A 23,463-nucleotide genomic window follows, 5' to 3' on the forward strand; every position below is an offset into this window, starting at 1 on the left:
ATATGGAAATGTTTATACAGAAGATACGTTTAAAGGTTTCAGTTGTTGATGTTAACTGCTAGTCATAAATTAGTTGTTAGCACTGGTTAAGGGCCCGTTTCCTAGGTGTATTTATACTACCCTGCATTTAGTTTTCTCAATCACACAAAAGCAGCGCACTGGCCGCCGTCGCTGCAAATAGTCCAGGTTCAACCTGGCGTCAATTCTCTATTTTCTGAAATCTATCTCTATACAAAATATTCTAATTTTAATAGTGACTTTTCGGTACAACATCTATCAGATCTAGGGTATCACTCAGCCATCCAACCCGTCTAATTCTCCCGTGTAGAATCCCCCCAAAGGAACAATAAAGGGTTCTACTCCGCAGCCTCCCAAACACACCTCTGACACAAACACCAACCGCCCAATGCGCCTCGCGCCCACTCCCGCCTCTCCTTCACATCCAGTCCAATATCACAATAATGATTCAAGATCTCCTCGTCAGCCTTGATCCCCTCATTCCGAGACGGCGTTTTCTCCTCGCCGGTCCCAATTCTCTTCCAAACCGGGCGTTCAGGCTCCGTTCTGGCCCGGAAGGTAATCTCACCACCCCACTCCCACCTCACATTTGGATCACAACAGTGATTCGCAAGACACCAGAGCGGATGCACGGCGCAAAGCTCCGGGCCACCGTCCCAGGTAGACAACCGACCAGAAGCAGTACCGCGGAACTTAGCATAGAGCGTATTCAGCACCCAGGTATCATAAAGGGGGAGAATCTCATAAGGGTCCAGTTCCATTTCTTCGAGGATACGCATAGGCTGGAGAATATTGAGGTGGAAGGAGAAGGGGAGAGTGGCGGTGGGGTCGTCGGAGGCGGCCGAGTCGGCAGATGAGTCCCCGAGGTCGTGGAAGTCGCCCCAGATGTACTTGATCTCGGGGAGGTCGAGTGGATGCACGTGCTGCGTTGCTGCCATGGCGATAGCGCGGCCCAGGAGAAGCAGGTACAGGTAATCGGCTTTGTCTTTGGGGTCGGGGATGTCTTTGCCGATGGATTCGAGGTTCTCCATGAGGCCGCAGACGGCGCCGTGATAGGCTTTTTGTGCTTGGTCGTGGCATGCTTGGCTGCAGAAGATTGTGTCGTCGCAGCCTGTACAGGCGACCGGGGGTTTCTCGGACGCCAGGTCCGGGAGCGGGGCGTTACAGGCGTCGCAGAGGTCATCATGGAGTCTGTTGGTGGCTGTGAGGAGGGAGCTCTCGCGGAGGATAATCTCGCCGGGGGCGATGTCTTCTTTGGCGAAGAGGCCGAGTTGGATTGAGACTTCGCCTTCTTCGGATGACGTTCCTTCGTCGGTGGTACCGTGCAAGGCGGGAAGAGCAACGGCTCGCACCTCGCACTTGGGGGCAATGTCCTTTAGTCGGTCGTTGAGTAGTTGGAGCGTCTTGGGTGCCTTTCTGTCTGGCTCGTGCTCATTCCAGGGGTACAGAACCCTGCGAGCGAAGCCCTGGGCATTCAGGGCACTGGGGTTGATGTCGATCTCGGTATTTTCAACACCATTTAGCGAGTCTGGCCGCTGGAAAACGTAAACCTTCTTGATTGCAGTCATCTGCTCCTTGAGAGTATCCAAGGCTTTCTCATCTTGCTTCTCCATATTTTCAAGTAACGACAGACCACGCACGCAGAATTCATACGCATCTCTGTAGCACCTACAGTTCACCAAACTCCGAACAAGCAACGCATACACAGTCCCGATCATATCGTCATATTCTTCTTGCGTCGTAGAGGCATACAAATCGTCATCTTCATCATCACCATTCTCTGTCTCGGCCGCCTTTTCCGTTTGGTCTTGAACATCTAGCTTCCGTCGAGCATGGAACTCGCATCCATCGGGATCAACGACTGACTCCAACAGCGAGAGAGCACGATATGCATCCGCCGACGCTAAATCCGCGTATCCTAATTGCTCATGAAGCTGTCCCCGCTCAAGGTGCAGATGTGGGTTGTGAGGGTCTGCATAAAGATGGGCAGTTGTTTCTGCCCGTGAGTTGAGAAGGTGGTTCATTTTTGGTATATTCAGTTCAGTGTATAATGTAATTAGGAATCAATGCAGGATACAAATTCACTCCGTTAAGAGACGTGGGGTAAAGATGGGATCGAGACCAATTGCTGGCTGTATCTAGTTTATGGAGATCCCGCCACGAGTATGACAGGATTAGAGAAACGATCGAAATGTTGCGCTAAATGCAAGATATGCAACAACTGAGTATAGAGGCTGTGGGTATAGTCTGGATGTGAAGTCTTCCTGACACTCAACTTTTTTTTCTTACGAAACAGAATGCGGGGAGGAGCCGTTATCACCACGTGATGATAAATATACCCTACTTTATTACCGTATTGGGAAGCTCGTCAGTGAAAACGCAGAAATTTCTAACATACAGTGTGGTCTCTCCTTGTTTGAGCTAGTTTTCCAGTATAGGGCTATCGAGAAAGCTAATGCTCCATTTTCAGTAGGTGGGCCCGTATTTCCTAATATGGAAGTTCGGCCAGCAGCCACAAGTCGCCCTATAGATGCAGGAATAGAAGAATACGAAGTGTATACCCGATGATATTCCGAAGTTTAGCTTTTGCCGGCTGTCGCTTGGATATCGTGCTTGGAAGCATGATGCCCAGGAATGCCGAGTAATTCGGGGCGGTGCTCTTTTCGGGGTTTCATAGGCCCAAGGTAAATCGGGATAACACCCAAGACAGCTCTCGTACCTACCATTGGTAGCGTAGCCGGCGGTTTCGTTGTTTCAAGGATTTCCTGTGAAGGCGCTGTGATAAATTTCCGAGGAGAGTTGGGACTCTTATTGATGTACATTAAAACTGAAAGTAACACAACCGGAAAGCTACACTGTCTCACTTCTCTTTAATTTACACACATATATAACTTTCAAACAAATCTATCATATAAGTCCAGCTCTAAGCCAACAACTCTGTATCCAGTGTAGCTGTCTTCGCCTCAGTTGTTGTCTCATAGTGCCGCCACTTCCACATGGGAATTTTCGCATCATACATCTCATCGATTTCAGCAAACGTTCTGCCACGCGTTTCGGGCATGAGGAAGTAGGCAAAAGCAAGGACTCCAGCCATGCATCCAGCAAATATAAGATAGGTCTTTGCCCCCAGATTGGCTGCATCGGCCGATGTCAATTGTGGGACAACCAACGTGGTGATCACAGCGGTAGTCTGTGCACACGCGATTGTGTAGGCCATGGTATGATTGCGGAGCTTGACAGTTGCAACCTCTGAGGGCATCAGACTAGACAATGAGTAAAACGAGGCTGCCCAGAAGAAGTTGAAAATGAAAGATAGTGCAGCAATGCCCATGGTGAAGCCCTTGTTGCCGGTGTTGAAGGCTAGTCCGCCGGCAATAACGTCGATCACGAAGAGAACCGACATTCCTGTGAAAGCCGTAGGTCTGCGGCCGACACGGTCAATGACAAAAGGCGCTGTAATGGTACCAGCCAGTGTACAGCACGACGAGATAACGGTAAGAGTGAAAGCATCACCGACACCAATCTCAGTGAGAAACACGGTGGCGTAGGTGGTCGAGAGCACGACACCGGAAATCTGGTTAAGAGAGTAGAATGAACCAGCAGTCAGAGTCCGCTTGATATTTTGGCAATTGAAAATTTCCCAGAATCGGACGTTGGCACTGAGTTCCCGCTCATTATCCTCGCACATCTTCATCACCTGAAGTTCATCCAAGACCTCCGCATCGCTAAATCCCCGTAACTTCCGTAGGTTGCAGTGAGCTTGCTCCATCTTATCTTTGCCAACTAGCCATTGTGGGCTTTCGGGAAGAGGAATGGTTAAGACCAGCAGAATTGCCGGCAATACACACTGCACGATCAACGGGATCATGTAGGATTGATGTCCTCCGATTTGTTCCGTACGCCACACGATGATCGTACCAACCACACCGGCGACGAGAGATAGAATATTTATCGACGTTACACTTCTTCCTCGCATGGATGCAGGGACCACCTCAGACATGTATAATGGGGCTGTTGCATTGGCAATGCCCATAGCAATCCCATTCACGAATCGACCACTGACAAATGCACCAAGATTGGGAGCGAGCACCTGCAGGATCCCGCCTCCAATGGAGAGTACGTAGCCTGCAAGTAAGGGCCATTTCCGCCCGAAATGGAAGTTCAAGGGCGATGCTAATAGCCCACCGAGGATGGAGCCGACAAGGGGAACAGAGAAGAGCAGATTCTGGTTGCGAGCACTGAAAACATATTTGCCAGTCACCGGATTAGGGCCTTGATATTTGTCGACCTAATAGATGGGTTGAGATGTTAGCAGGAAGTTTGACCAATCTGACACGGTCGGACTCACAAATGGCTCCAGGGCTGCCACTGGGGAGATGATCTTGTCATCGAATCCAAAGATGAACGAAGCTGAAGCGAAGGCCGTGCAGGCTAGGGCTAAGTAGAAATTGACAGCCTTGCCCGACTGGGGGACGATGTCAACATGCTGAGAATCAGAAACATTCTCGATTTCTGCGGAAAGATCATCCTTTTCGATTGGAGAGTGCGCCATTTTGAAGAGATAGAGATTGAAAATGGTGTGAAAATTAGCTTCTCTACATCCCAACATCGTCGTGCGATGCTCTTATGAATCTCCAGATTCTGGCCTTCTCCTATCCCCGCGAGATGGGTTGACTACCGGCAAGGAGGAATGTGGAGACCTTTACCCCAGAATCACCAAATATGAGCGTTGATCCATGCCTAGGTTTCTCCGAGGTTACTCCTATACAGTCGCCTCCCGACTTTGAATATTTCCGGCGATGTCTAATAGTCTTCAAGCCTCATTCTTATTTCACTTCCCTCTTACCCTTTAAGGTATCTTTGTACCTTAAACATCCACAATGGCTGCGTGATTCTCCTGAAAAGTGTCCGCGGTTTCGCCGAAGAATCAACCTTCCACCTCTGTAAACTTGAAATACCCAAGAACGGGCGCGCGTGGGGGAACTTGAAAGAATCCTTTATCAAGGTACAACTGTAGGACTGAGATAGACTGACACAGCATCGTCATCTTCTGTTACTTGCATGATTTCATAGAATGTCCGTCCTTACGCAATCTTCCCAGCTTGCAGAGCTTGGTGTCATTGGCGCACCAAGAACATTTGATCACGTCAAAGCACGAGGCAGCGATCAAAAGCAGTCCCATCCCGGGGTTTCGGACTGGACTCCCTCATTCCATATCAAGGCCCCCCAGGGGTGGCTCAATGATCCCTGTGGCCTCGGATACGATCCGTCAACTGGTTTATATCATATAGCATTCCAATGGAACCCGAAAGGGAATGATTGGGGCAATATCTCCTGGGGCTACGCGACATCAAAAGATTTTGTTACCTGGAAATTATCTCCGTCCCCATGCCTGGTTCCATCGACTGTGTATGACCAGTGTGGAATTTTCACGGGTTGCCTTCGAGCCACTGATCCTCACGGCAAACCGGGCGCCCTTACACACATCTACACCTCAGTCTCGCACCTCCCGATTCACTATACTCTGCCCTATGTCAAGGGCTGCGAGTCTCTCAGTATAGCTGTCTCCCGGGATGGCGTTACCTGGGAACGGCAAAATTGCAACCCCATTCTCCCTGGACCTCCCTCAAATGTCGATGTGACTGGTTGGAGAGATCCATATGTTGGCACATGGGCTACAATGCAGACAAAGGATGGGGTTGCTCCATCACAGATTTATGGCTTTCTCTCTGGGGGTATCAAGAATAGAACTCCAACGGTCTTTGCGTACGCTGTCGACCCTAATGATCTCCGGGAATGGAAGTATATCGGGCATTTAGCCGACGTGGGCCTCAACTTCTACCCATCCCGGTGGTCCGGTGACTTTGGTGTGAACTGGGAGGTTGCCAGCGTCCTGACCCTCTCTGATGACCAAGGCGTTTCCCGTGATTTCGCCATTATGGGAAGTGAAGGGTGTGTCCACTTTGATGACATTCCACGTCAAACTGGCCGGAAAATGGCAATTGATAAGAGAACATCACGACAACAACTATGGATGTCCTTGACACTCCGTCCAAAAATGGAGATGCAGGATGAATCTGAAGCCCTTGCAAAATATTCCTTCGCCGGCGTATTCGACCACGGCTGCTTCTACGCGGCTAACGCGTTCTTTGACCCCAACACCTCGCTGAATACTGTATTCGGTTGGATCACCGAGGAGGATCTGCCTGACCATCTGCGACATGTCCAAGGGTGGAGTGGGATGTTATCTACACCGCGTGTGGTACGCATGATGACGCTCGGTAATGTTATCAGGGCTCGTCACTCAGATCTTAAAGCAATAACTTCCATTGAGGCGGAATTGAACACAAAAGGCTCTTACACTGTTCGGACCTTAGGTGTACAGCCGGATCAGCGTCTCATGAAATTGCGTAACAAGGCACGCAATACTGAAATACGCGATCTCAAACTATACCACGACGCGACAGTGCCCCTCCAGACATCCAAATGGGAGGTCAAAGCTGAGTTCGCTGTCAACCAGCAATGCACACGTGTTGGATTTGCGGTTGCGCACAACGCTGGTAAGAATGCAATAGCTGACACGTATCCCCACCAGCATCGCTAACTATGTCTCTAGATTTCAGCAGTGAAACCATCATTTCCTGGGAAGTGCCCAGCGAAACCTTCACCGTCGAACGGCCAACCCCCTATGACTCCAAGATAAACCACGGACTCGAGGCCGCCCCACATACACTCTTCACAATTTCAGATGAACATAGCAATGAGATGGAAGAGCCACTCCGTATCCATGCGATCTTCGACATGAGCGTGTTGGAAGTCTTTGTCAATGAGCGAACGGCCATTAGTACCAGAGTATACACTCCAGTTAATCGCTGCTTTGGGGTGAGATTCCTTGCCCAGGCAGATCAAGCATCTGACAGCTCGTTTAATGATGATCCTGCTGCGGTCCTGTTACATGCCAATGTGTGGGATGGCCTTGGAGCATAGCAAGTTTCCCTCGGGTTTCATATTGTCAATAAAAGTCAGTGCGTGGGTTCTTCTAGAGTCTGGACACTGCTTTTGGTCTAACTTATAAACTATGATAGATATGTAATGGCCGGACTGTTCTGTGCTGCTTGGTTGGTAAATCTTATGCGGAATAAGCCGCTATTTAATGAATGTCCAATCGAAATACACTATCACTGTATCACCTATGAATAAATATCGGCCTCTCCATACAATATACTTCTCTAGGATTAGTTTCAAAAGCATTGCTCTTTTCCATGTAACCCTAAGATTTCCTATTCTAAGGTTTCCTTGCATGCTCCATTCTGATTCTCCTATATCATCCTATATCATTCATTGTAATATGTCAGAGCCTATGGGAGCCTAAGGCAGCAACCACGTGACCTGACCACAACACCAAGGAATCTCTGTATGATAGATTTAGACCTTAAGACAATCAATCCCATTTACACGTGAGCTACACCAGCTCCATCAATATATGCTTGGCGCGTAGTTATCCACTCATAGGTTCTCATCATAGTTTCAACGCCATATACACATTACCCTTGGAAGACTTGCGACATATATGTCTTTTTGTATGTGTTGTGATCTCAGGGGAAAGATGGGCAGGATGAGGATGTATCAGCTACACGTACGTAGCCTACTGAGGACCGGATGCCATTCCGATAGGTGCTCAATTCTATGGACGACTGTATCAACTATCTTGAGCGCTTCTTCCCTTCTACTAATGGGTAAAGCCTTCAGGGGCACAAGAGTTGGTGATCCGGCCAAGCCGCTAGGTGATCACGTGTCTCGTATAGATTCATATCAGTATGAACTTCAAGTACTGGATGTACACACATCTCAACTTCAAGCCGTGAAAGCCAACGTGGTCCAGTTGAGAGATTACTCGACGCAAGTTCTGTCTTCCTTAAATCCGGCGAGCTGGATGTATGCTCAGGTAGCCATACCATTGCTCTATCAAAGGCTCACCATCCCTTTTCGGGATAAAGCTTATTTTAAAAGCGTTGTGTCAAATATAACCGAGATTGGTCTTGGGCGGAATTATCTCAAATAGGGTCGCCGGCTTGAACTAGTGTGTGTGGTGACACCGTGGCATCCTAGCCAGAAAGCAGAGACTCTACGGACGAGCAGATATTTTACCCTAAGTCTTCAGCATTTGGAGCCCAAACTCGCTGTGGCTCTTTTCTGCAACAGCACCTACCATCGGTCCATGTCCCAGGACTCAGACCTCCAACTTACCGCCCAGAATATTATGAGGAGAATAGCTAGGCACCACAAGTTTGCTTGCTTGCTAGGCCCCAGCATCTAGTAAAACTAGATTATTCAATTCCGAATATGTTTCCTTCAAGTCTTCATCGAGCCATCCAGAGAAACCATCCAAATTGCCGGCTTAATATCTATCCCTTTCAGTCCCTGAGTCTTGAACATACCAGGGATGGGACGAACGAACCAATCTGACCATCCCATGTATCAAGATCCATTTGAATTTGGAATCCTTCAATCACCAGGGCTACATACCCTTGCTTTCGAATATACTTTTGAGGTTATGGGAAATCTCATAGAATCACTAGTCAAACTAGACGAAATCTTCCCACTCTCGGTTCTGACCATGAGTCCCACTCTTAACCACCTCATCGTTCAGCTAAATAGTGTATTTAGCTCGAGCCGTAATATTTCAAACTTGAAAAGAGAATGGCGGAGGTTTGTTGCCGCTTTGGAGCCTCACCCGAGTCAGGTAACCCACATCGAGTCTCTATCCTTTCCAGCTCTTAGCAGCGATCCTGTCGAGTATATTTTGCTGAAATTCAGCGAAGTGCTCGATTTTTCTCACATTCGTTGCTTGGACATACATATGTATTCGAATCCGAATACTTTAGCAGAGGTCGCCTTGTTGCTGACCAGTCTGAATCAGCTATCTATAACAGACGATCCACAGTGGAGGTTTTATCCTGATCCAACTGCGGACAACCATGAGATGATTTGGGCGATCCAGGTCTTTTAGCTCATTAAAGCGCCTCTGTCTCCGGGCAGAGTGATATTATATTACGGCATGGTCCGACATTGGAAGGTTTTATCATCGAGCCATCAGAGTATAGTCGTCTCACCCCAGACACAGCAGATGATGGGTACAAATTTCCCCCCCTTTGACTGCGAGGAAATCGCTCGGCTAGCCTCGAATTGTCCAAATTTACAGGAGCTATACCTTCTAATCGAACGCTATGGGGGTAGTCCTGCGGAATGGAGGTTATACAAGGTTTTGGGAAACTTCACCCAGCTTAACACACTTATATTGTTTCTTCACTGCGGCCCGCGACAAGGCCCTATCGATCAATATAGCGACTTGCCTAATCTTCGTCGATCTTCACTAGCGCTACGACAGACAAGGAGCTTGCCCGTAAGATTTGGAGGTTGATGTTTTCCCATCGGACAACCCGACGATTAAGAAATTTGCGTTGCGTACCCTTTGGATCTGTATAGTTCCCGCCCAGGGTGAAATACGTTATTGAAGAGCCGGATCGGTCATTTCTTGCCCGAAACCCAGACTTCGACACCTAAGATCCACTAGAGATAGTAGAGGTGATGGACGAGGAGAGTTTTGGGGGGGGGCTTATCAGTAGAGCACGGATGATGGCTCGAGCGATTACACCTAAGTTCCGATGATGAGGAAGCCACAGATGAGGAGGGAAATATGGACGATGATGATATAGCTCAAGGTCGCACCTTGCGACTTCCTGGAAACATCATGAACATTATTGAAGATTTATGGCCTTCAGAAAAAGGAGTCATAAGCTGGACGGCAAGGTGGAAGAGCTTTCCTTTAAAACGGGGGATGCTCGGGGAATTATTGACATCGCAGTCTCCGGCAATAGCTGTTCATAGCTCCTCCCGTATATGAGAGCAATGCTCTACGTGCTTTACGATATCATTATAGGTTGAGGTACAGAGGTTGGAACCCTTAAAGTATTGACCTGTTTAACGCCCATGTCTCACCTACGTCAAAGAAGAAATACGGGGTCTCCAGTATATGCAATCAATGCTCTGGGCTAGTCACATTCTTCGCTTTCTCCTGAAGCATCCTCTCCTGCTTCTCAATGAGCCCCTTAACCGTCTCCCTCTTATTCATTCTCTCCAACCACGCCGACATATGCGGGAATTCACCTTGATCATACCCTTCATCCGACAACATAGCCTTCGCTGCATTCTGCCACGGCACGAAAGCAAAATCCACATACGAAAGCTTACCCCCGACAAGCCACTCTCTACTCTCCAACCACCGGTCCAGTACCTTCGACACACGCCGTATCTCATTCACATACCGCTCGACCGCACTCGACACGCGCTCTTGGTGGTATCGTTGAAACCAAACCGCTTGGCCGTAGTACGGCCCTTGTCCAGATGCTTGGAAGTGCAACCATTGACGTGCTTGGTGCGCCTCTGCACTGCCGGGGACAAAGCTTAGCTTGTGATCTCGGTCGTATGTTTCTACCAGATATTCGATGATCGCGCCGGATTCCCAGAGGGTGAGACCTGTGTTAGGGTCGTGGATGGCTGGGAGGCGTCCGTTGGGGTTGATGGACTCGTACGCTGGTTTCTTGAGTTCGCTGAATTCGATCAGGATAGGTTCGGTGGGGATATTGAGCTCTGATAGTATGATTGAGATTTTGAAAGGGTTTGGGCCAAATGATCCACCGTACACTTTGATTGGCTTTAGATCTGAGGTCATTTTTATAATGGTTGAATTTCAAGGGACTATGAGATATCAAATGGTGGTGGTGGTTGCGGGTTATATGAACGAAGGGGTGCGCAAGGGGTGAGACGCATAGTTTCCAATAGTCGCCTGACCCAATAGTCGCCTGACGAGGGTTGAATCAGGATACACGGTGAAGCAGTTATTATATGTACTCTACTCGGCTTGATATTTAACACCGAGGCCGAAGTGGATTATTGACATATAGATTATCAATCCTTTGCCATCAGCACATTTATGATACGGTGTACCCGGGCCTTTGCTACATGGGTTCCACCTACACATCTTCTTCCGTTTCAAGGCGCGGCTTGGGATTAACGCATCCTGGACATGTGAGGTCCACAGTTAGGCAGTTTGAAACTCGAATCCTTCCCAAAATTCCCTAGGTCATGTCGTGTACGCAATCAACCCTCGTCGGTATCTGCAGCAATGGGCTATCGTAATGTCAGTTCTGTAGTGGCGTCTCTGCCTACCCCAGCAAAACACGGTTTGCATTTGGGCAAGAGAACTTTGGACAATGTATACAGGTATATGCACCGTAATCTACCAACGTCGAATACAGGGGACGGGGGGGGGGGTGATTGTATGAGAAGCAGCATCGTATTGGGACAACATTCAGGTATATTTATATAAATAAGACGTACAATCACCAATTCTCACAATAAGGTCGGAGGTCAAGCTCATGAGTAAAAGCAGATCTTGGCTGAGTGTGTAAGAACCAGTACGCTTCCGCTATCTGAAGGCAGCATAAGTACGATTATATGTAGCAGAAGGGCACGCGACAAGAGTAACTCACCGAGTCTGGGTCAATCTTAGAGTCGGGACGGTCCTTGTTGTATTCTTTCGTTTTTTCGGTAGCGATGATACCGTCGATGATGGCATGGGCAACATGTACACCCTGAGGTCCAAACTCCCGCGCAAGTGATTGGGACAGAGCTCGAACAGCGAACTTACCCATGGCGAATGAACCAAGTCCAGGTCCTCCTTTCATCGCAGCCGTTGCACCTGTTCAGCAGTATTGTCAGCCCTTCTCTTCAAAATATCACCCAACATGATCGGCCACCACGCTGGGAATCTCATCCCTGCGCAACAACCATTTACTTACCGGTAAATATCAACGTAGGAGGATATTGCTGTTCAGAATCTTTCGCCTCTCGCACCATGGAAGGGATCACCGCCTTGGAAAAGTTCGAGGCACCTCGAGCGGTCGCCTCTAGACTATCCAGAAACTCGGCATTAGAGTCCAGGAATGGCTTCCGAGTAAACTTGCTGGCCACATTGAAAATGGCTGCTGCCACGCTTACATCTCTCCCGAAGTGCGTTTTGATTTGGGCCATAGTTGAATCTATGGCGTCGGCATTCGTAACATCCGCAGATATCGCTAAAGCGGAGCCACCATTCTGGTGAATGCTCTGGGCCAGTGGAACGAGGTTCGCTTGAGTGCGTGCCAGTAGAACAACGGGATAAGCCTTGGCAAATCGACGGGCGATGGCCGCCCCTGTGCCTGGCCCTGCTCCGGCGACAATAGCGATGGGCTTTGATAACGAGGATGCCATCTTGGGGACGACTGCGTCAGGACCAGATATTCACCACTTCAACGGCAAAAGTAACTACTGAGAGAGATGGGCAGACACAATATATAAAAAAAGTGGCTGGTATATTCAGACCTGCGCCGCAAAAGAAGAGTTCTCGGTATCGAGGCGTCATAAATGACGTACCCACCTATCCAGACACAGGACTGTCACTCCTTGCCCCTTCTACGCTACTTACAGATATAAATGACTTTGTAAATGAGTCGGCGACAACCTTTTACTTGCTTATTCAAGGATTTCGGACTGCGAAAGCCTCTCAGGCCGAAGACGGCGATCAGGGGGGGAATGCTTTGTAAGTCAAGGCCCTCGGCATTAATCTCAAGGCCGAGAGGACAGGGTACCCACATGCCGACCCAGAAGGCCGAATTTATCGGAATGCTCGACCATGGCTCGGCAGTCCAATCTTACTAGGGACTTCAGCTTACTTTATATATAACTCTTGTCTAAAGCGGCCCCTTCTCCAAGCAATACAACTTCAGTAACCTAATAAAGTATGATCTTTGCCAGAGATGGCATGAATTGCTTGTCGATCAGTCACGTGCCCTGCATTAGGGATTCTAATGCAATATAACCCCTATTCTGGATCTGAACACGTTATCCGACGCAATGATCGCAATCATAGCAACCTTATATGGGTCATTGACTGACATTGGAACAAAGCGAAGCACTATTTGGGGAGCTTACCAATGATAAGTCCACACCAGTAGTAACGATGACATCCAGGACAGGGCGATTGCGCTACACGAACTGCTCATCAAAACCACCGTACTTTCTTGTTGTGTTTGGATGCTCTCGCGCACTTCCGCAATTCTTCTGTCATCATCCACGACATCTAAGGATCCTGGAACATGTCCATGCCATTCAGCTTCTAGTATGAGCTTTTTATCCTCTAGTGACACTGTATCAATGGCGGCTACATTAGTGACATGATACTAAAGCTCCCAAACGGGGCAAATTCAATCGTGGCGCACCAGTAGCTATATCCGCTATATCACTCCCGGGAAGTGTAATAGATCATGCACTCCTAAGTGGTATCTTCCTGTGGAGCTCAAACGAAGGTAGTCCCGAGACATCGCGAAATTCACGACAGGAGCGACCATCGTGTTTGCGACCACTTGCAGTGAGCAGCGTCGCCCCGTTCTCGTCCTGGACCTTATATGCAGTGGCAGGCTGGGCGTCGTCAAATCGCATGGTCCATGCGTGTTTCGATGTATGACCTAGACATTATATATTTTGAGAAATTTGTTTCTGATGGGCGTAAGTAGCGGGAAGGTAAACTTTTATATATCTCGAGAACGTGTAGGGGTGGGCAATAGTTTCATGTGTGGCATGTTTGTGGAGATCATCGTTATATATGAGCTGTTATCGGGCATTGATACTAAATAAACTGCGTGAATTAAATCCTCTACTATAGTTCCTTGCGGCACTAGACTAGTGGGGTAGACAGTTATACGAGGACCTAGTAATTTGGCACCTACTCTACAAGCATGGTGGAGAGCGGATATCTTACCTTGAAGCTAGAGACATACACTCCGAATGTATCGGCTTCTCCGAATTGCAAGGTACTCCACATATTCTGGGCTGGTGACCCAGAGTCAGTTACTACGCTGTGGGTTTCTCACATTACTCTTTCCCCTCCTCCTCTTTACCCTATCTTTCCCTGCGAGTTCAGTAATGATGCTTTTCTAACAGCTACTAGGGGCTCGAGATGCAAACTACATGATAAACAGGTCTTGGCTAACAGGAGCTTACAATAACTGTAAGCTGAAGGATGTCTTCGGGTCCCAGGGTAGGTTAAACAAATCGGAGAATAGCCAAGCCTATGGAAGGAAGGACAAGCCTCCCCAATTCCCCCGAGATCCCTACGAAGCGAAACTGTTCTGGAGCGGACAGTGTCATCCCCAACTAACGAGGTGTATCGACGGAAACGGTCCCGGCAGGACGAGACCTAGCTTAAAGGATGGGCAGTTTTGTATTGTCTTTGGTGCACTACTGCTACCCAAGTTAAACGGAGGAATTCAATTCAACAGCAGCAGAAATAGAAAATGAGCCAAAGCAACCCCCGTCAGGTCCTGGTCCTCGAAGGGTCAAGTAATTCAATACACAAGTACATTATCCGGAACCATTCTTGCAGTCTTAAAAGCGCCCAACTACAGCAACACGTCATCACATTATGAGAGCTATTCAAGTCCCAAAGATCTGCTCCTTAGCACCAGTTGCTCTAGCTATCAAATGATAGATAGACACTCATACGAATAGAGCCACTCAGCAAGGAGTTTGCTGATAGGACGCCATTTTCCAATCCCCTTCGTCTGTTTTCTGCCAAGTACTAATGCACAAGGCATTAAAGATAACAATTTCTTTTGCTTGTTCACGCTCCTTATTATTCAAATCTCTTTCAGCCGTGACCCTGTAGCGGACAACTCCACAAAGACCATGCCTATCGAGAAGTCGAACGTGACTATCTCGAATAACGTACGTCTTCCAGGGCGTGAACGAGTCACTGGTTAAGCTTGATTTGAGTGTGGGGCTCGATTCGCTTGTGAGCATCATGCATCCTGGAAAGAGCATTATGCTATCATCGGCAAGCATGGGGAGGAGAGCAGAGCCTGAGCTACAAAGAGCATTCTAGGCTTCTTCCTCACAGGTAAGGATCTCGGCGGCAGAGCCCATTCTTTTCCAAGGGCTGGATAGAAGCGAGCGTTAACCGTAAGTATTATGTGTCGTGGCTCTGAGAGCATTGTCGCTGGTTACATGAATCTGGTGGTTCAAACCAGAGGCGAAGTCGAGAGGCAACAGAGGCGATGGTGGGGTCACCCCTCCATTTGCCGAATAGGAGGTTCAATGTTTCAAGTTATCAGAAAGTTAGAGGGCTTTTATGAAGAATGTATATTTAAAATTAACACTGTTTTTCAAAGAGTCATTGATTCTTAGGTGCATATAAAGAAGCCATATTTTATAGGTTAGGGGTCTCATGGGAAGGTTAGATCTACAGGTCCTCGTACGCGACGATACTAATTAGTTTTCTATCTCTCTATTGATAATATAAAGTATCCCAGCGCGGGATTTACCGTGTGGATCTTACAGAAAAGGCCTGAGTTGATTGGAGTGATAATACAAAAGAAGATGTACCTACTCATCTTATTTTTGATACGAGCGATTCGAGGCTCCGCTTCCAACAATTGAAGGACAATGCGCATCCGTCCGATAAGACTAAGCAAATGATGAAGGCTCACTTCTGCCTATGTGGGTTTTGGATGTAAGTATTGCGACAAAGGAAATGAAAACCTGTTACGGGTGCTAACATAGTATATATAGTGTGGATGTGATACACCAGTACAGGGGAAAAAAGTACATTGATGCATCACCAAGGGAATGCTGAAAAAACGAGCTAAGTGTTTTCCCGGCTGACCTGGCCCACACAATCGCCAGCAATGGTAAGGATTGCTCTGACTGTCGTCGAATGAAATTGCTCAGCTGTCAATATAGTAGGGATCCAACCGACATTCTCGTTGATGGACGAACCGCCCGCTAGAGGCCCGTGTCAAAGGTTGGCGGTTCCAGTGGGCTGATCTGGCCTTACCTTGTATGGCATCGGACTTCGGTACCCTGGCGATAATTGGTTCTCAAGTCTCTGCTGCATATCCGCGCTCCTAGTAGTCGCATCCTTGTTGGTTAGAAAAGTAAATTGTGCTAATAAACCCTACCTTATAGTACTATTCCAAGACCTTGCTCCGCCTTCCCTTTGCCACCTCTCTACATAAGATTATGCGAAGCTATTGACGTAAGCTCGACTGAGGGCTACTCCTCATGTCTGAACAAGTTAATGGACAGCTGGGAGCTGTATTGGAATAGTTACGGCAGGGAAAGTAATCCCGTATAGGCTGATTCATTTCTCTTCACTCTCCTAATTTAGCTTTTGGCGACTGGACATGTGTGAGATAAGTTACATTGATAAATAACCCAAACCTAATAGCTAGTTCTCATCCAGTGAAAGATGAATAATAAGTTCGTCAAGCTGTCTGTTGAACTTGAATGCTCCTGAATATCTCTCGAAAGTCCCAGACATATACCAAGTAGATGGAGCTGAACCTCTTGTAGTAATAGGCCACAGATACTCCAAAGTTGCTGGTTGCTCAGGACCACTTTGATTTAACTTCACATAAACCTGGGTTTGTAGTTTAACCGCAAGAGTTGCAAGCTTCCCGTCATCGGTATCACGGAATCTACTATCCCGAAGCTGGGTTTCAATTGTCTCTAAGATAGACTTTCCGCACTCGCCATCTAGGGGTTTGCTTCAGGGATATATATATCATTGCGGTGTAGATCTCGGCGTAGGTAAAGTCCTTTGACTTGTTATACAGAGCCAGACATGTCTGGACCAGTGCTTCGGGGAGTGGAGTCAGCATATCCCCAACCTGTAGTGGGTGTGCGCACCACAATTGCGTCTTCTGTCTAGTCAGCGTGGACTTCTTTGTGCAACCAGGGTACCCACCGTTGAAAGACTCATGTGCATGGTAAATATGTCCCTGAATCGTATCTGCGTTGGTCTCCACAAAGCTCCCGGTTATTGTACTTAAAGGTGATGGCGGTGGTGCACCAATGACAGGAAGCTCGTCAGTCATTTTTCCCGTGCCTAGAACTAAATCATCGGTAGCTGAACAACTAAAAGAGAGATCTATCTTACCTCAGCAAGCTTAGGGATGATTAGCCTTCAAAAGTTGCAAGACAAATAGCTCACTAGAGAGGAGACCATTCCATAGAGACAATAGAAGGGAGAGATGGAATGGTTTATGTAGACTAAGGAATGCATCCACATAACCGCTCACTGATCCAAAATATGTCCATTCGTACTAACTGTCTATGGGATGACCCAAGTTCCCAGACTGCATATCAATGTACGAATTCTCCATAGTAATGGGTGACTTGGAGCTACTTTCATTCAGCCAATAGATACCGTATAGTTTCCCTTTTTCCCAAGCGCTCTAGACGCTAAAATACCTGAATTAACATATTTGGAAGGTTCGCGCCCATTTCTAACCCCGGTCAGGCCAATCACCTAAAACTTTTTTTACTTACCTTATTTTCCATTATTAATGAGAATTAGCTGGTAGGAAATCTAGCGGTCAACTTAGGGGAAGGTAGACAGGTCCTGAATCAAAAAAGCTTTCAAGCTCAGGGTCTTTTGTCCAGCCGACCTAGTGATAATGTATTTACCTGTTTTAATATAACTATGCATAGTAAAACTGTAGTTATCATTATAGGCTATCAATAGTATACTATACTCTGCTATCTAAAACTGCGGTATATTCAGAGCTGTAATATAATAAGGGCGGCTTGCAGAAAGTGATCCTTCAATCTGAAGAGTAACCTAGATCAATCATGTTATTTTCTTGATGTTGGTTGACATCGCAAAGTTCTTAATATCTGGTATCTCTATTTTTATGATTGATCAAGGACAGCCATAGATTGACGAAATGCGGAAGTCTGTCCACTGCTAACTGCCAATTTAAGGCCCTGATGTACCATCCCTAGCAGGCCGTGGAGAGCGAAAATTTGATGAATATGCGTGAAGGCTATTCGGTCCACTGGTTTTTCGATCCATAAATCAGTCGCGAGAATATGTAGGAAATCGGCAGTGCTCAGCAATGCATTAGAGAGGACGTGGGCCATATCAAGTGGAATAGGATCTTCGACTTCTGATACTTGGATAACCAAAGCTTTGATGTGGTAAAGGAAAAGCCAGATATTGATTGATTTGGCAAACACTTCACGTATGGATAAGTCGTGATTAATAGATCGGCACCTTAACTCTGCATACTTGCGGAGCTCTCTGCAGAGTGGTAATGGAAATGTATCAATCTGGATAACTTGGCTGAAGAATCTCCGTATTACTGTTATTTTATCTCTCTCCGGGAATTCAAGGCGTAAAGCCTCTTTTGCCGTACAGACAGTCACAAGAAGCTTTGTCTTCTTGTCACATCGGATATTCCCCCGGATGAGACTATGCAAAGCTTGTGCTTGAGGCGGCTCCCCTAAATAATCAAAGTTGGATAATTTCTGACCAGAGAGTACAAGCGAGAGCCCAAGTCCCAGGAGAAAGGCAAATGGGTCTGTGGAGTTGAGAAATATAGCCGGCAACTGAAGTATATTACTATCCGGTCTAGGAAAGAATTTTGACCCCATCCATGCAGAAACATTGAGATGTAGATCCGTCAAACATAGGTTCGGGGGAGTCATAGTAAGAACAAGCTTTCTGTAAATTTGTTGTTAGTAACTGAGCAAAAGAGAATAAAATGTGTAATTACTTACTCAAATGCAGAAATAATTTCTCCATGAGAGGCGATTGGCTCCATAATAGACTCGCGTGGACTACTTCGAAAAGATTTCGATTAGAGATGGGCCCGTCAGAGCACTGGCGGCCTCAGTAAGGAATATTAATCCAAATGTGAAATGGATATAAAATTTTATTGGTGCATGCACTATCTTCTAAACGTCGTACAGTGAGATTAGGGCCGTTTTATAGAATAGTACACAAGTTGGTTTGAATGACTCAGTGATAAAAAGAATACTAACTTCATTTTTAAACAAATCTTTCAATGACGTGTTCTAGAATCCCGTTAGATGATTATAATTTAGCGGTACTCATAAGCGGCTAGCAAGGCTGAACATAATTTCTTGGAATCAATAACAGGTAAACTAATTACACAGCCCTAATTTGAGTGCTTTAGTCCATCAGCCTGTCTAATCCATGACCACCTCCAGTACTTCCCCTATCTTTTTCCCCTGTTAGAAAAATCCTTAATATGTAGCCAATTAATTATTTTGCATTCCTACTATCTCTTAAGTGCAAAGCTGAAACTGGAATGCTGTCTTACCACCATCTGGTTCTCTAGACCCATATTTTCTTCTCTTGGATCCAGTGCCTCCATTTCTGCCCCTGTATTGTGCTGCTTTCTGGTTGTCTTCCATTAATTAGCATACTGTATATCCATATTAATGATAAGAGACGTACACTTCCTAATCTATTCGCTGTGTGGATGTTAGCCTTGAATAGCAAACCCCTAACGGTTCGTTGAACCTTTTCTGGTTAAGGATATATGAGAGATCAACGAAAATAAGAAAAGACCCATCCATACCAATAGGATAATTAGCAGAAAAGACGCCATGTTGAAGAGCCACTTTGCTGGGAAATGCCATGTATTATATATACCCCTACTTTAATATATCAACAATATTATATTACCTCTGTATTGATGCCCATTTTGTTGTATGATACATTCTGTAAGCAATAAAAATAGTAGCCTCATGCTATATACATTATAATCCACAATATAATGGTAAAAATTAAAGTAAAAAGATACGCATGCCGCGTTAGCCTATGGGAGCCAGGCTAGGTAAATACAGTGCACCATATGTTTGGAGAACGAGCCCTAACCTACTTAATATTCAGCTAGATGTTCCTGCTCTTGCCTATTTGGGTGGTGGGGGTGGTGCGCCTGGCTTCTTTACTCCAGTTGTATCATAAGCTCCTCTATCGATTGTCAAGGAATGTTGGGGCGTGGGTACTGTAGCCAACGTTAGTTACCAGCATCTTGCAGCAAGATGAACACATACCGCAGCTCGGTGAAAATAGAACACTATGAACTTTCGGTTCGTGGACGAAAAAATAAGGCATAGGTTTTAGTAGCAGATTCAGGAATAGAATATATCCAACACAATAACGAAACCAGCGATGAGCAATACTTTTCATATGGAGCGATTGTTGTTTGGTTTTAGGACATGCCGTGTTTGTTTTTATACTAGCTTTCCGAGCTAAGCATCAAAAGCGATTTTGGGATACTGCAATAAATATTTCATGTTAAATATCATTTCCAGAATAAGGTTCCTAAATTGCGCTAGTTCAAAAAGAACCATACCCCTCATCAGTAGTTCCCATCCTTCCGCCCCAACGCCTTGACAGCGTTTACTTCAACCAATTCAGCTTTGGGATCAGCTACCTCCAGAGGAGATCTCTATTCACCGTACTTGGGATTTCACACTCCCGAGACCCTCAGTCATCTGCGCGAGTTCAGGCATATCTTATGGCCAATATGGGTATAAATACTTTGATTGACCTGCCAGGAGATGTGATTGTCTTCTCCAGAGCTAAAACAAACACCTACTTCACAAGCTCAGTCCAAGAATCTCTTTATACAAAAGCAAACTCGAACAAATTTCCTCTCTCTTGACTATGCATTCATTTTTACTCGCAGTTCTGGGCCTCATGGCAACATCATCGCTCGCGGCTCCCGGGTTAGCCACTCAGGAGGGTATCAGTGCTTTCGACGCCATAGCCAAGTTGAAATCAGTTCCTCTAGGATATGTCCATATCGCGGACGACGGAGTGGCACGAGCTTATGACGAGAACGAATCCGTTATTGACTATGTTCCCTTGACCAATGACCAGCTTAAGCAGCTGCTCAAGAACCTTCCAGAAGCATGGAAGAAGGAAGCGGATCATTTACACGCTGTTTTCGATGGCGTCGACGGACATCAAGTTACGGATGAAAATCAATTGCTTGACCCTCCTGCTGAGCTTCGAAATCCCATGCCCCGCCAGGCACCTCAGTCTAAGCGCGAAGCCAACCCTCTCCAGCAGGCTGACTGGTACTGCGTCGGCCAACCTTGCACCTCTGGTGATGCTTGCCGGTTCATGGGCTGCCGAGGTTGTACGGATATAGATGCTGTCTTACCAGGAGGAGCAGGTGTTTGCTTTTAGTGAAAGCATACTTTCTGTTGCCCTCGCACCTTGCCATCTTCCTAGATAGGCTAGAGCTTCCCACAGTTGTTTCCTTGTCTTATTCCTTCATGAACGATAGCCTATACACGTCCTAGTACAATCCTATCTTTATTCTTCACTTATCTCTTTGCCGGAGCCTTCCTCAGATTTAGTTAAAAGCAGAGCCGTCGGATCTGTGTAAACTGTCCAAATACCTTTACAGACTTTGTACGCTGATATTCAGGTGTGAAAGGTTCGATGTATCAGATTGTCAAGATTTAAAATGGCTTATATATGCGATAAACCTTCTTGGAGGTGACACATTAGTGCCTGGGACAGATATTATTTGCTCACTGGTTAGAGAGGTACATACTCACTGCTAAGCAAGTGCACACTTCACCAAATCAGCCACCTGTAAATAGATTTGCCTGTTGCCTGTACTTTATTTTCTAGTTGACTTGCCTGCCAATAGTGCAAATACCATTTATTGTGCGCGAGCGAGGTGCGATGACTCTATTCGATATATGTAAGAATAATGGACAAATTGTATCAGAGTCCTAGGGATTTGGAAGTGATAATTCTAACAAAAAAACATAGGTTAGGATTTAGTGGTAAGATGAATAGCGGATGTCTAATGAACCTGTTAGGAAGTTATAGTATGCACATGTGATATATTTGCCTGATGAGATCATTTGTATAACTAGGAAAAACTACTTGATAGAGTAGCTTAAGGCTTTTTATATCCCTTTTCAGGGCATGTGACCACTGGTCATCATGTCAGCATTTTCTCTCTGCATTAGCTCAAGTATCAGCTTCCCCTCACCTCATCTCTTAGAGAAATCTTCACATTCTTTTAACTACACTCTCTCTATTATACAATATAATCAAGAGTTTCATTATATCGCACAAACAGATCACTTAAACCATGTCTTGTATAGTAAGAGTATTTCTGATAGCTTGTATCTGCACGATACTGACACTGTTATAGAAAGACGATAAGCCATCGCCCTTTCCATCCCTCAAACGCTCGCCATCACTCAAAGGCTTCAACCACCTTGCTACCGATGGAGTGTACCGCAGTTTTAGCTCGAGTGGCGAGGTAGTAGATTATAAGCAATTAAGCCCAGCCGAAATTACAATAATACTGGAGTTCCATGAAAAATATATGGACTCAGAGATTTTTCAGAAGACTAAGAAGAAATTTGACGGTGTGGATGGCAGAAATGTGACCGATTTGGAGCGACTGCTTTATCCAGGACCAGAAATTCGTCCAGTGAGATTTAGAGAGTAAAGACAACACAATCTTGTTGACTTCTATCTGCCTGTCTTGCCCTTGTTTCTATGTCTATGCCGACTAAGCCGGCTGCGTTATTTCAGTTAAAGACAATCCTCTCTGCTAGGAGAGAAGGATCATGGATTAAACTGGTAGTTCTGTTCTGTGTTCTGGGTGAATACAAAAAAGAGAAATAAATGTTAGTTAATATCTATACTGCGGCGCTACCACCCCCCACTGTTAATAGATCAGGCAGACAGCATATATAGGAAGGCCAAAGAATCTTTAATTTTCAGTTTTATCTCCAAAGCCTTTATCTATCACTCTTGAATATCATTTAAAAGTAAATTGTTTTCATTCAGAAAATCTTTTCAAGATGCTTTTCCGTACCACCCTACTTTCTGCTATAGCGCTCCTTGCTGCCAACCAGGTTATTGGAGCTGCTGTAGAGGTTCCACCCGGTGTAGACGCTGTTCAAATTGCTACCTCTCCATGTTGGTTCTCTCTGATTATGCAGTTAGAAGATGTAATGTTAATATCTCATGCAGACTATGCTTGCAACTGTCCCAACAACTGCAAGCACAAGCAGGGCACAAATTGCAGGTTCTATAGCGGTCCTAGTGATGCATCACAGGCTATCTCTGGCAGTAAGTATCTCATCACTACAATTTTCACTTATAATAGAAGTTACTAACTAACTATGATTACAGAATGCGAGTATCAGGGCAATCAGTTAAATTGCATTGCTAAGTAGATTGCATCTGCCGCGAGGAGACAGTGTGGATGAAAGAGCTAGTTGATTAAGTGTTTGCAGTAGTGCTTCAGTATCCCAACTATTATCACTCATTGAAAGATTTTGGGCTTTTTAAGCAGTATTTGAATATCAGTAATTGTTCCATGAGCATTTAAACACTTTGCATACCTACCTACCAGGTGTGATAATCATATAGATATTGGAAAGATGTATCATTCCTAATGTGGCAATCCAAAAAAACATCAAATGTAGAGAAGAAAGAAAGAATCCTATCATACAGGAACTGTGGGATCTTTTGTGTTGTAGGGT

The 23,463-nt window shown here is 46.1% G+C and overlaps 12 protein-coding genes across 12 annotated transcripts; 6 read left to right on the plus strand and 6 right to left on the minus strand.

Annotated features, from left to right (window-relative positions):
• Positions 1-267: 267 nt before the first annotated feature.
• On the minus strand, positions 268-2,258 carry BDW43DRAFT_81405 (putative MYND domain protein). Its single transcript, XM_032050545.1, has one exon. It carries the CDS (start codon positions 2,040-2,042, stop codon positions 357-359), a length of 1,686 nt encoding a protein of 561 aa, XP_031900394.1. The 5' UTR covers positions 2,043-2,258; the 3' UTR covers positions 268-356.
• Positions 2,259-2,610: 352 nt separating this feature from the next.
• Positions 2,611-4,823, minus strand: BDW43DRAFT_275494 (general substrate transporter). The gene is made up of 2 exons (XM_032041857.1): positions 4,367-4,823; positions 2,611-4,306 (listed from the first exon to the last, which is right to left on the minus strand). Exons 1-2 carry the CDS (start codon positions 4,625-4,627, stop codon positions 2,942-2,944), a joined length of 1,626 nt encoding a protein of 541 aa, XP_031900395.1. The 5' UTR covers positions 4,628-4,823; the 3' UTR covers positions 2,611-2,941.
• A 6-nt stretch (positions 4,824-4,829) lies between these two features.
• On the plus strand, positions 4,830-7,328 carry BDW43DRAFT_275496 (glycoside hydrolase family 32 protein). The gene is made up of 2 exons (XM_032041858.1): positions 4,830-6,578; positions 6,635-7,328. Exons 1-2 carry the CDS (start codon positions 5,093-5,095, stop codon positions 7,003-7,005), a joined length of 1,857 nt encoding a protein of 618 aa, XP_031900396.1. The 5' UTR covers positions 4,830-5,092; the 3' UTR covers positions 7,006-7,328.
• Position 7,329: 1 nt separating this feature from the next.
• BDW43DRAFT_81423 (uncharacterized protein) lies at positions 7,330-8,270 on the plus strand. The gene has a single exon (XM_032050547.1). It carries the CDS (start codon positions 7,589-7,591, stop codon positions 8,078-8,080), a length of 492 nt encoding a protein of 163 aa, XP_031900397.1. The 5' UTR covers positions 7,330-7,588; the 3' UTR covers positions 8,081-8,270.
• Positions 8,271-9,371, plus strand: BDW43DRAFT_81422 (uncharacterized protein). The gene has a single exon (XM_032050546.1). It carries the CDS (start codon positions 8,462-8,464, stop codon positions 9,026-9,028), a length of 567 nt encoding a protein of 188 aa, XP_031900398.1. The 5' UTR covers positions 8,271-8,461; the 3' UTR covers positions 9,029-9,371.
• A 618-nt stretch (positions 9,372-9,989) lies between these two features.
• On the minus strand, positions 9,990-11,356 carry BDW43DRAFT_81486 (glutathione S-transferase family protein). Its single transcript, XM_032050548.1, has 2 exons — positions 11,300-11,356; positions 9,990-11,208 (listed from the first exon to the last, which is right to left on the minus strand). The coding sequence occupies exon 2, from the start codon at positions 10,748-10,750 to the stop codon at positions 10,058-10,060; it is 693 nt and encodes a 230-aa protein (XP_031900399.1). The 5' UTR covers positions 10,751-11,208; positions 11,300-11,356; the 3' UTR covers positions 9,990-10,057.
• Positions 11,357-11,420: 64 nt separating this feature from the next.
• On the minus strand, positions 11,421-12,750 carry BDW43DRAFT_319575 (NAD(P)-binding protein; the record flags this gene model as incomplete). The annotated part of the gene is made up of 3 exons (XM_032048946.1): positions 11,880-12,750; positions 11,571-11,779; positions 11,421-11,510 (listed from the first exon to the last, which is right to left on the minus strand). Exons 1-3 carry the CDS (start codon positions 12,328-12,330, stop codon positions 11,421-11,423), a joined length of 750 nt encoding a protein of 249 aa, XP_031900400.1. The 5' UTR covers positions 12,331-12,750.
• A 1,680-nt stretch (positions 12,751-14,430) lies between these two features.
• BDW43DRAFT_275502 (uncharacterized protein) lies at positions 14,431-15,283 on the minus strand. Its single transcript, XM_032041859.1, has one exon. It carries the CDS (start codon positions 14,956-14,958, stop codon positions 14,632-14,634), a length of 327 nt encoding a protein of 108 aa, XP_031900401.1. The 5' UTR covers positions 14,959-15,283; the 3' UTR covers positions 14,431-14,631.
• A 3,995-nt stretch (positions 15,284-19,278) lies between these two features.
• Positions 19,279-20,166, minus strand: BDW43DRAFT_275503 (uncharacterized protein). Its single transcript, XM_032041860.1, has 3 exons — positions 19,984-20,166; positions 19,809-19,934; positions 19,279-19,331 (listed from the first exon to the last, which is right to left on the minus strand). The coding sequence occupies exons 1-2, from the start codon at positions 20,117-20,119 to the stop codon at positions 19,840-19,842; spliced, it is 231 nt and encodes a 76-aa protein (XP_031900402.1). The 5' UTR covers positions 20,120-20,166; the 3' UTR covers positions 19,279-19,331; positions 19,809-19,839.
• A 466-nt stretch (positions 20,167-20,632) lies between these two features.
• BDW43DRAFT_310925 (lactobacillus up-regulated protein) lies at positions 20,633-21,127 on the plus strand (the record flags this gene model as incomplete). The annotated part of the gene is made up of 1 exon (XM_032047069.1): positions 20,633-21,127. The coding sequence occupies one exon, from the start codon at positions 20,633-20,635 to the stop codon at positions 21,125-21,127; it is 495 nt and encodes a 164-aa protein (XP_031900403.1).
• Positions 21,128-21,977: 850 nt separating this feature from the next.
• BDW43DRAFT_275506 (uncharacterized protein) lies at positions 21,978-22,425 on the plus strand. The gene is made up of 2 exons (XM_032041861.1): positions 21,978-22,064; positions 22,116-22,425. The coding sequence occupies exons 1-2, from the start codon at positions 22,053-22,055 to the stop codon at positions 22,416-22,418; spliced, it is 315 nt and encodes a 104-aa protein (XP_031900404.1). The 5' UTR covers positions 21,978-22,052; the 3' UTR covers positions 22,419-22,425.
• A 351-nt stretch (positions 22,426-22,776) lies between these two features.
• BDW43DRAFT_310926 (uncharacterized protein) lies at positions 22,777-23,154 on the plus strand (the record flags this gene model as incomplete). Its single annotated transcript, XM_032047070.1, has 3 exons — positions 22,777-22,894; positions 22,949-23,047; positions 23,111-23,154. The coding sequence occupies 3 exons, from the start codon at positions 22,777-22,779 to the stop codon at positions 23,152-23,154; spliced, it is 261 nt and encodes an 86-aa protein (XP_031900405.1).
• Positions 23,155-23,463: the final 309 nt, after the last annotated feature.

This window comes from Aspergillus alliaceus (genome assembly GCF_009176365.1).
Source record: "Aspergillus alliaceus strain CBS 536.65 unplaced genomic scaffold BDW43scaffold_21, whole genome shotgun sequence".
NCBI lineage: Eukaryota > Fungi > Ascomycota > Eurotiomycetes > Eurotiales > Aspergillaceae > Aspergillus > Aspergillus alliaceus.

Coding starts and splice junctions, on each gene's coding strand:
- BDW43DRAFT_81422 (XM_032050546.1), top strand. CDS start 8,462: ATGGGACGAACGAACCAATCTGACCATCCCATGTATCAAGATCCATTT.
- BDW43DRAFT_81423 (XM_032050547.1), top strand. CDS start 7,589: ATGTCTTTTTGTATGTGTTGTGATCTCAGGGGAAAGATGGGCAGGATG.
- BDW43DRAFT_275494 (XM_032041857.1), bottom strand. CDS start 4,627: ATGTTGGGATGTAGAGAAGCTAATTTTCACACCATTTTCAATCTCTAT. Junction 4,307..4,366: donor TGGCAGCCCTGGAGCCATTT/GTGAGTCCGACC, acceptor CCCATCTATTAG/GTCGACAAATATCAAGGCCC.
- BDW43DRAFT_275496 (XM_032041858.1), top strand. CDS start 5,093: ATGTCCGTCCTTACGCAATCTTCCCAGCTTGCAGAGCTTGGTGTCATT. Junction 6,579..6,634: donor TGCGGTTGCGCACAACGCTG/GTAAGAATGCAA, acceptor CTATGTCTCTAG/ATTTCAGCAGTGAAACCATC.
- BDW43DRAFT_275502 (XM_032041859.1), bottom strand. CDS start 14,958: ATGCTTGCCGATGATAGCATAATGCTCTTTCCAGGATGCATGATGCTC.
- BDW43DRAFT_81486 (XM_032050548.1), bottom strand. CDS start 10,750: ATGACCTCAGATCTAAAGCCAATCAAAGTGTACGGTGGATCATTTGGC.
- BDW43DRAFT_275503 (XM_032041860.1), bottom strand. CDS start 20,119: ATGAAAAGTATTGCTCATCGCTGGTTTCGTTATTGTGTTGGATATATT. Junction 19,935..19,983: donor TCTATTTTCACCGAGCTGCG/GTATGTGTTCAT, acceptor CGTTGGCTACAG/TACCCACGCCCCAACATTCC.
- BDW43DRAFT_81405 (XM_032050545.1), bottom strand. CDS start 2,042: ATGAACCACCTTCTCAACTCACGGGCAGAAACAACTGCCCATCTTTAT.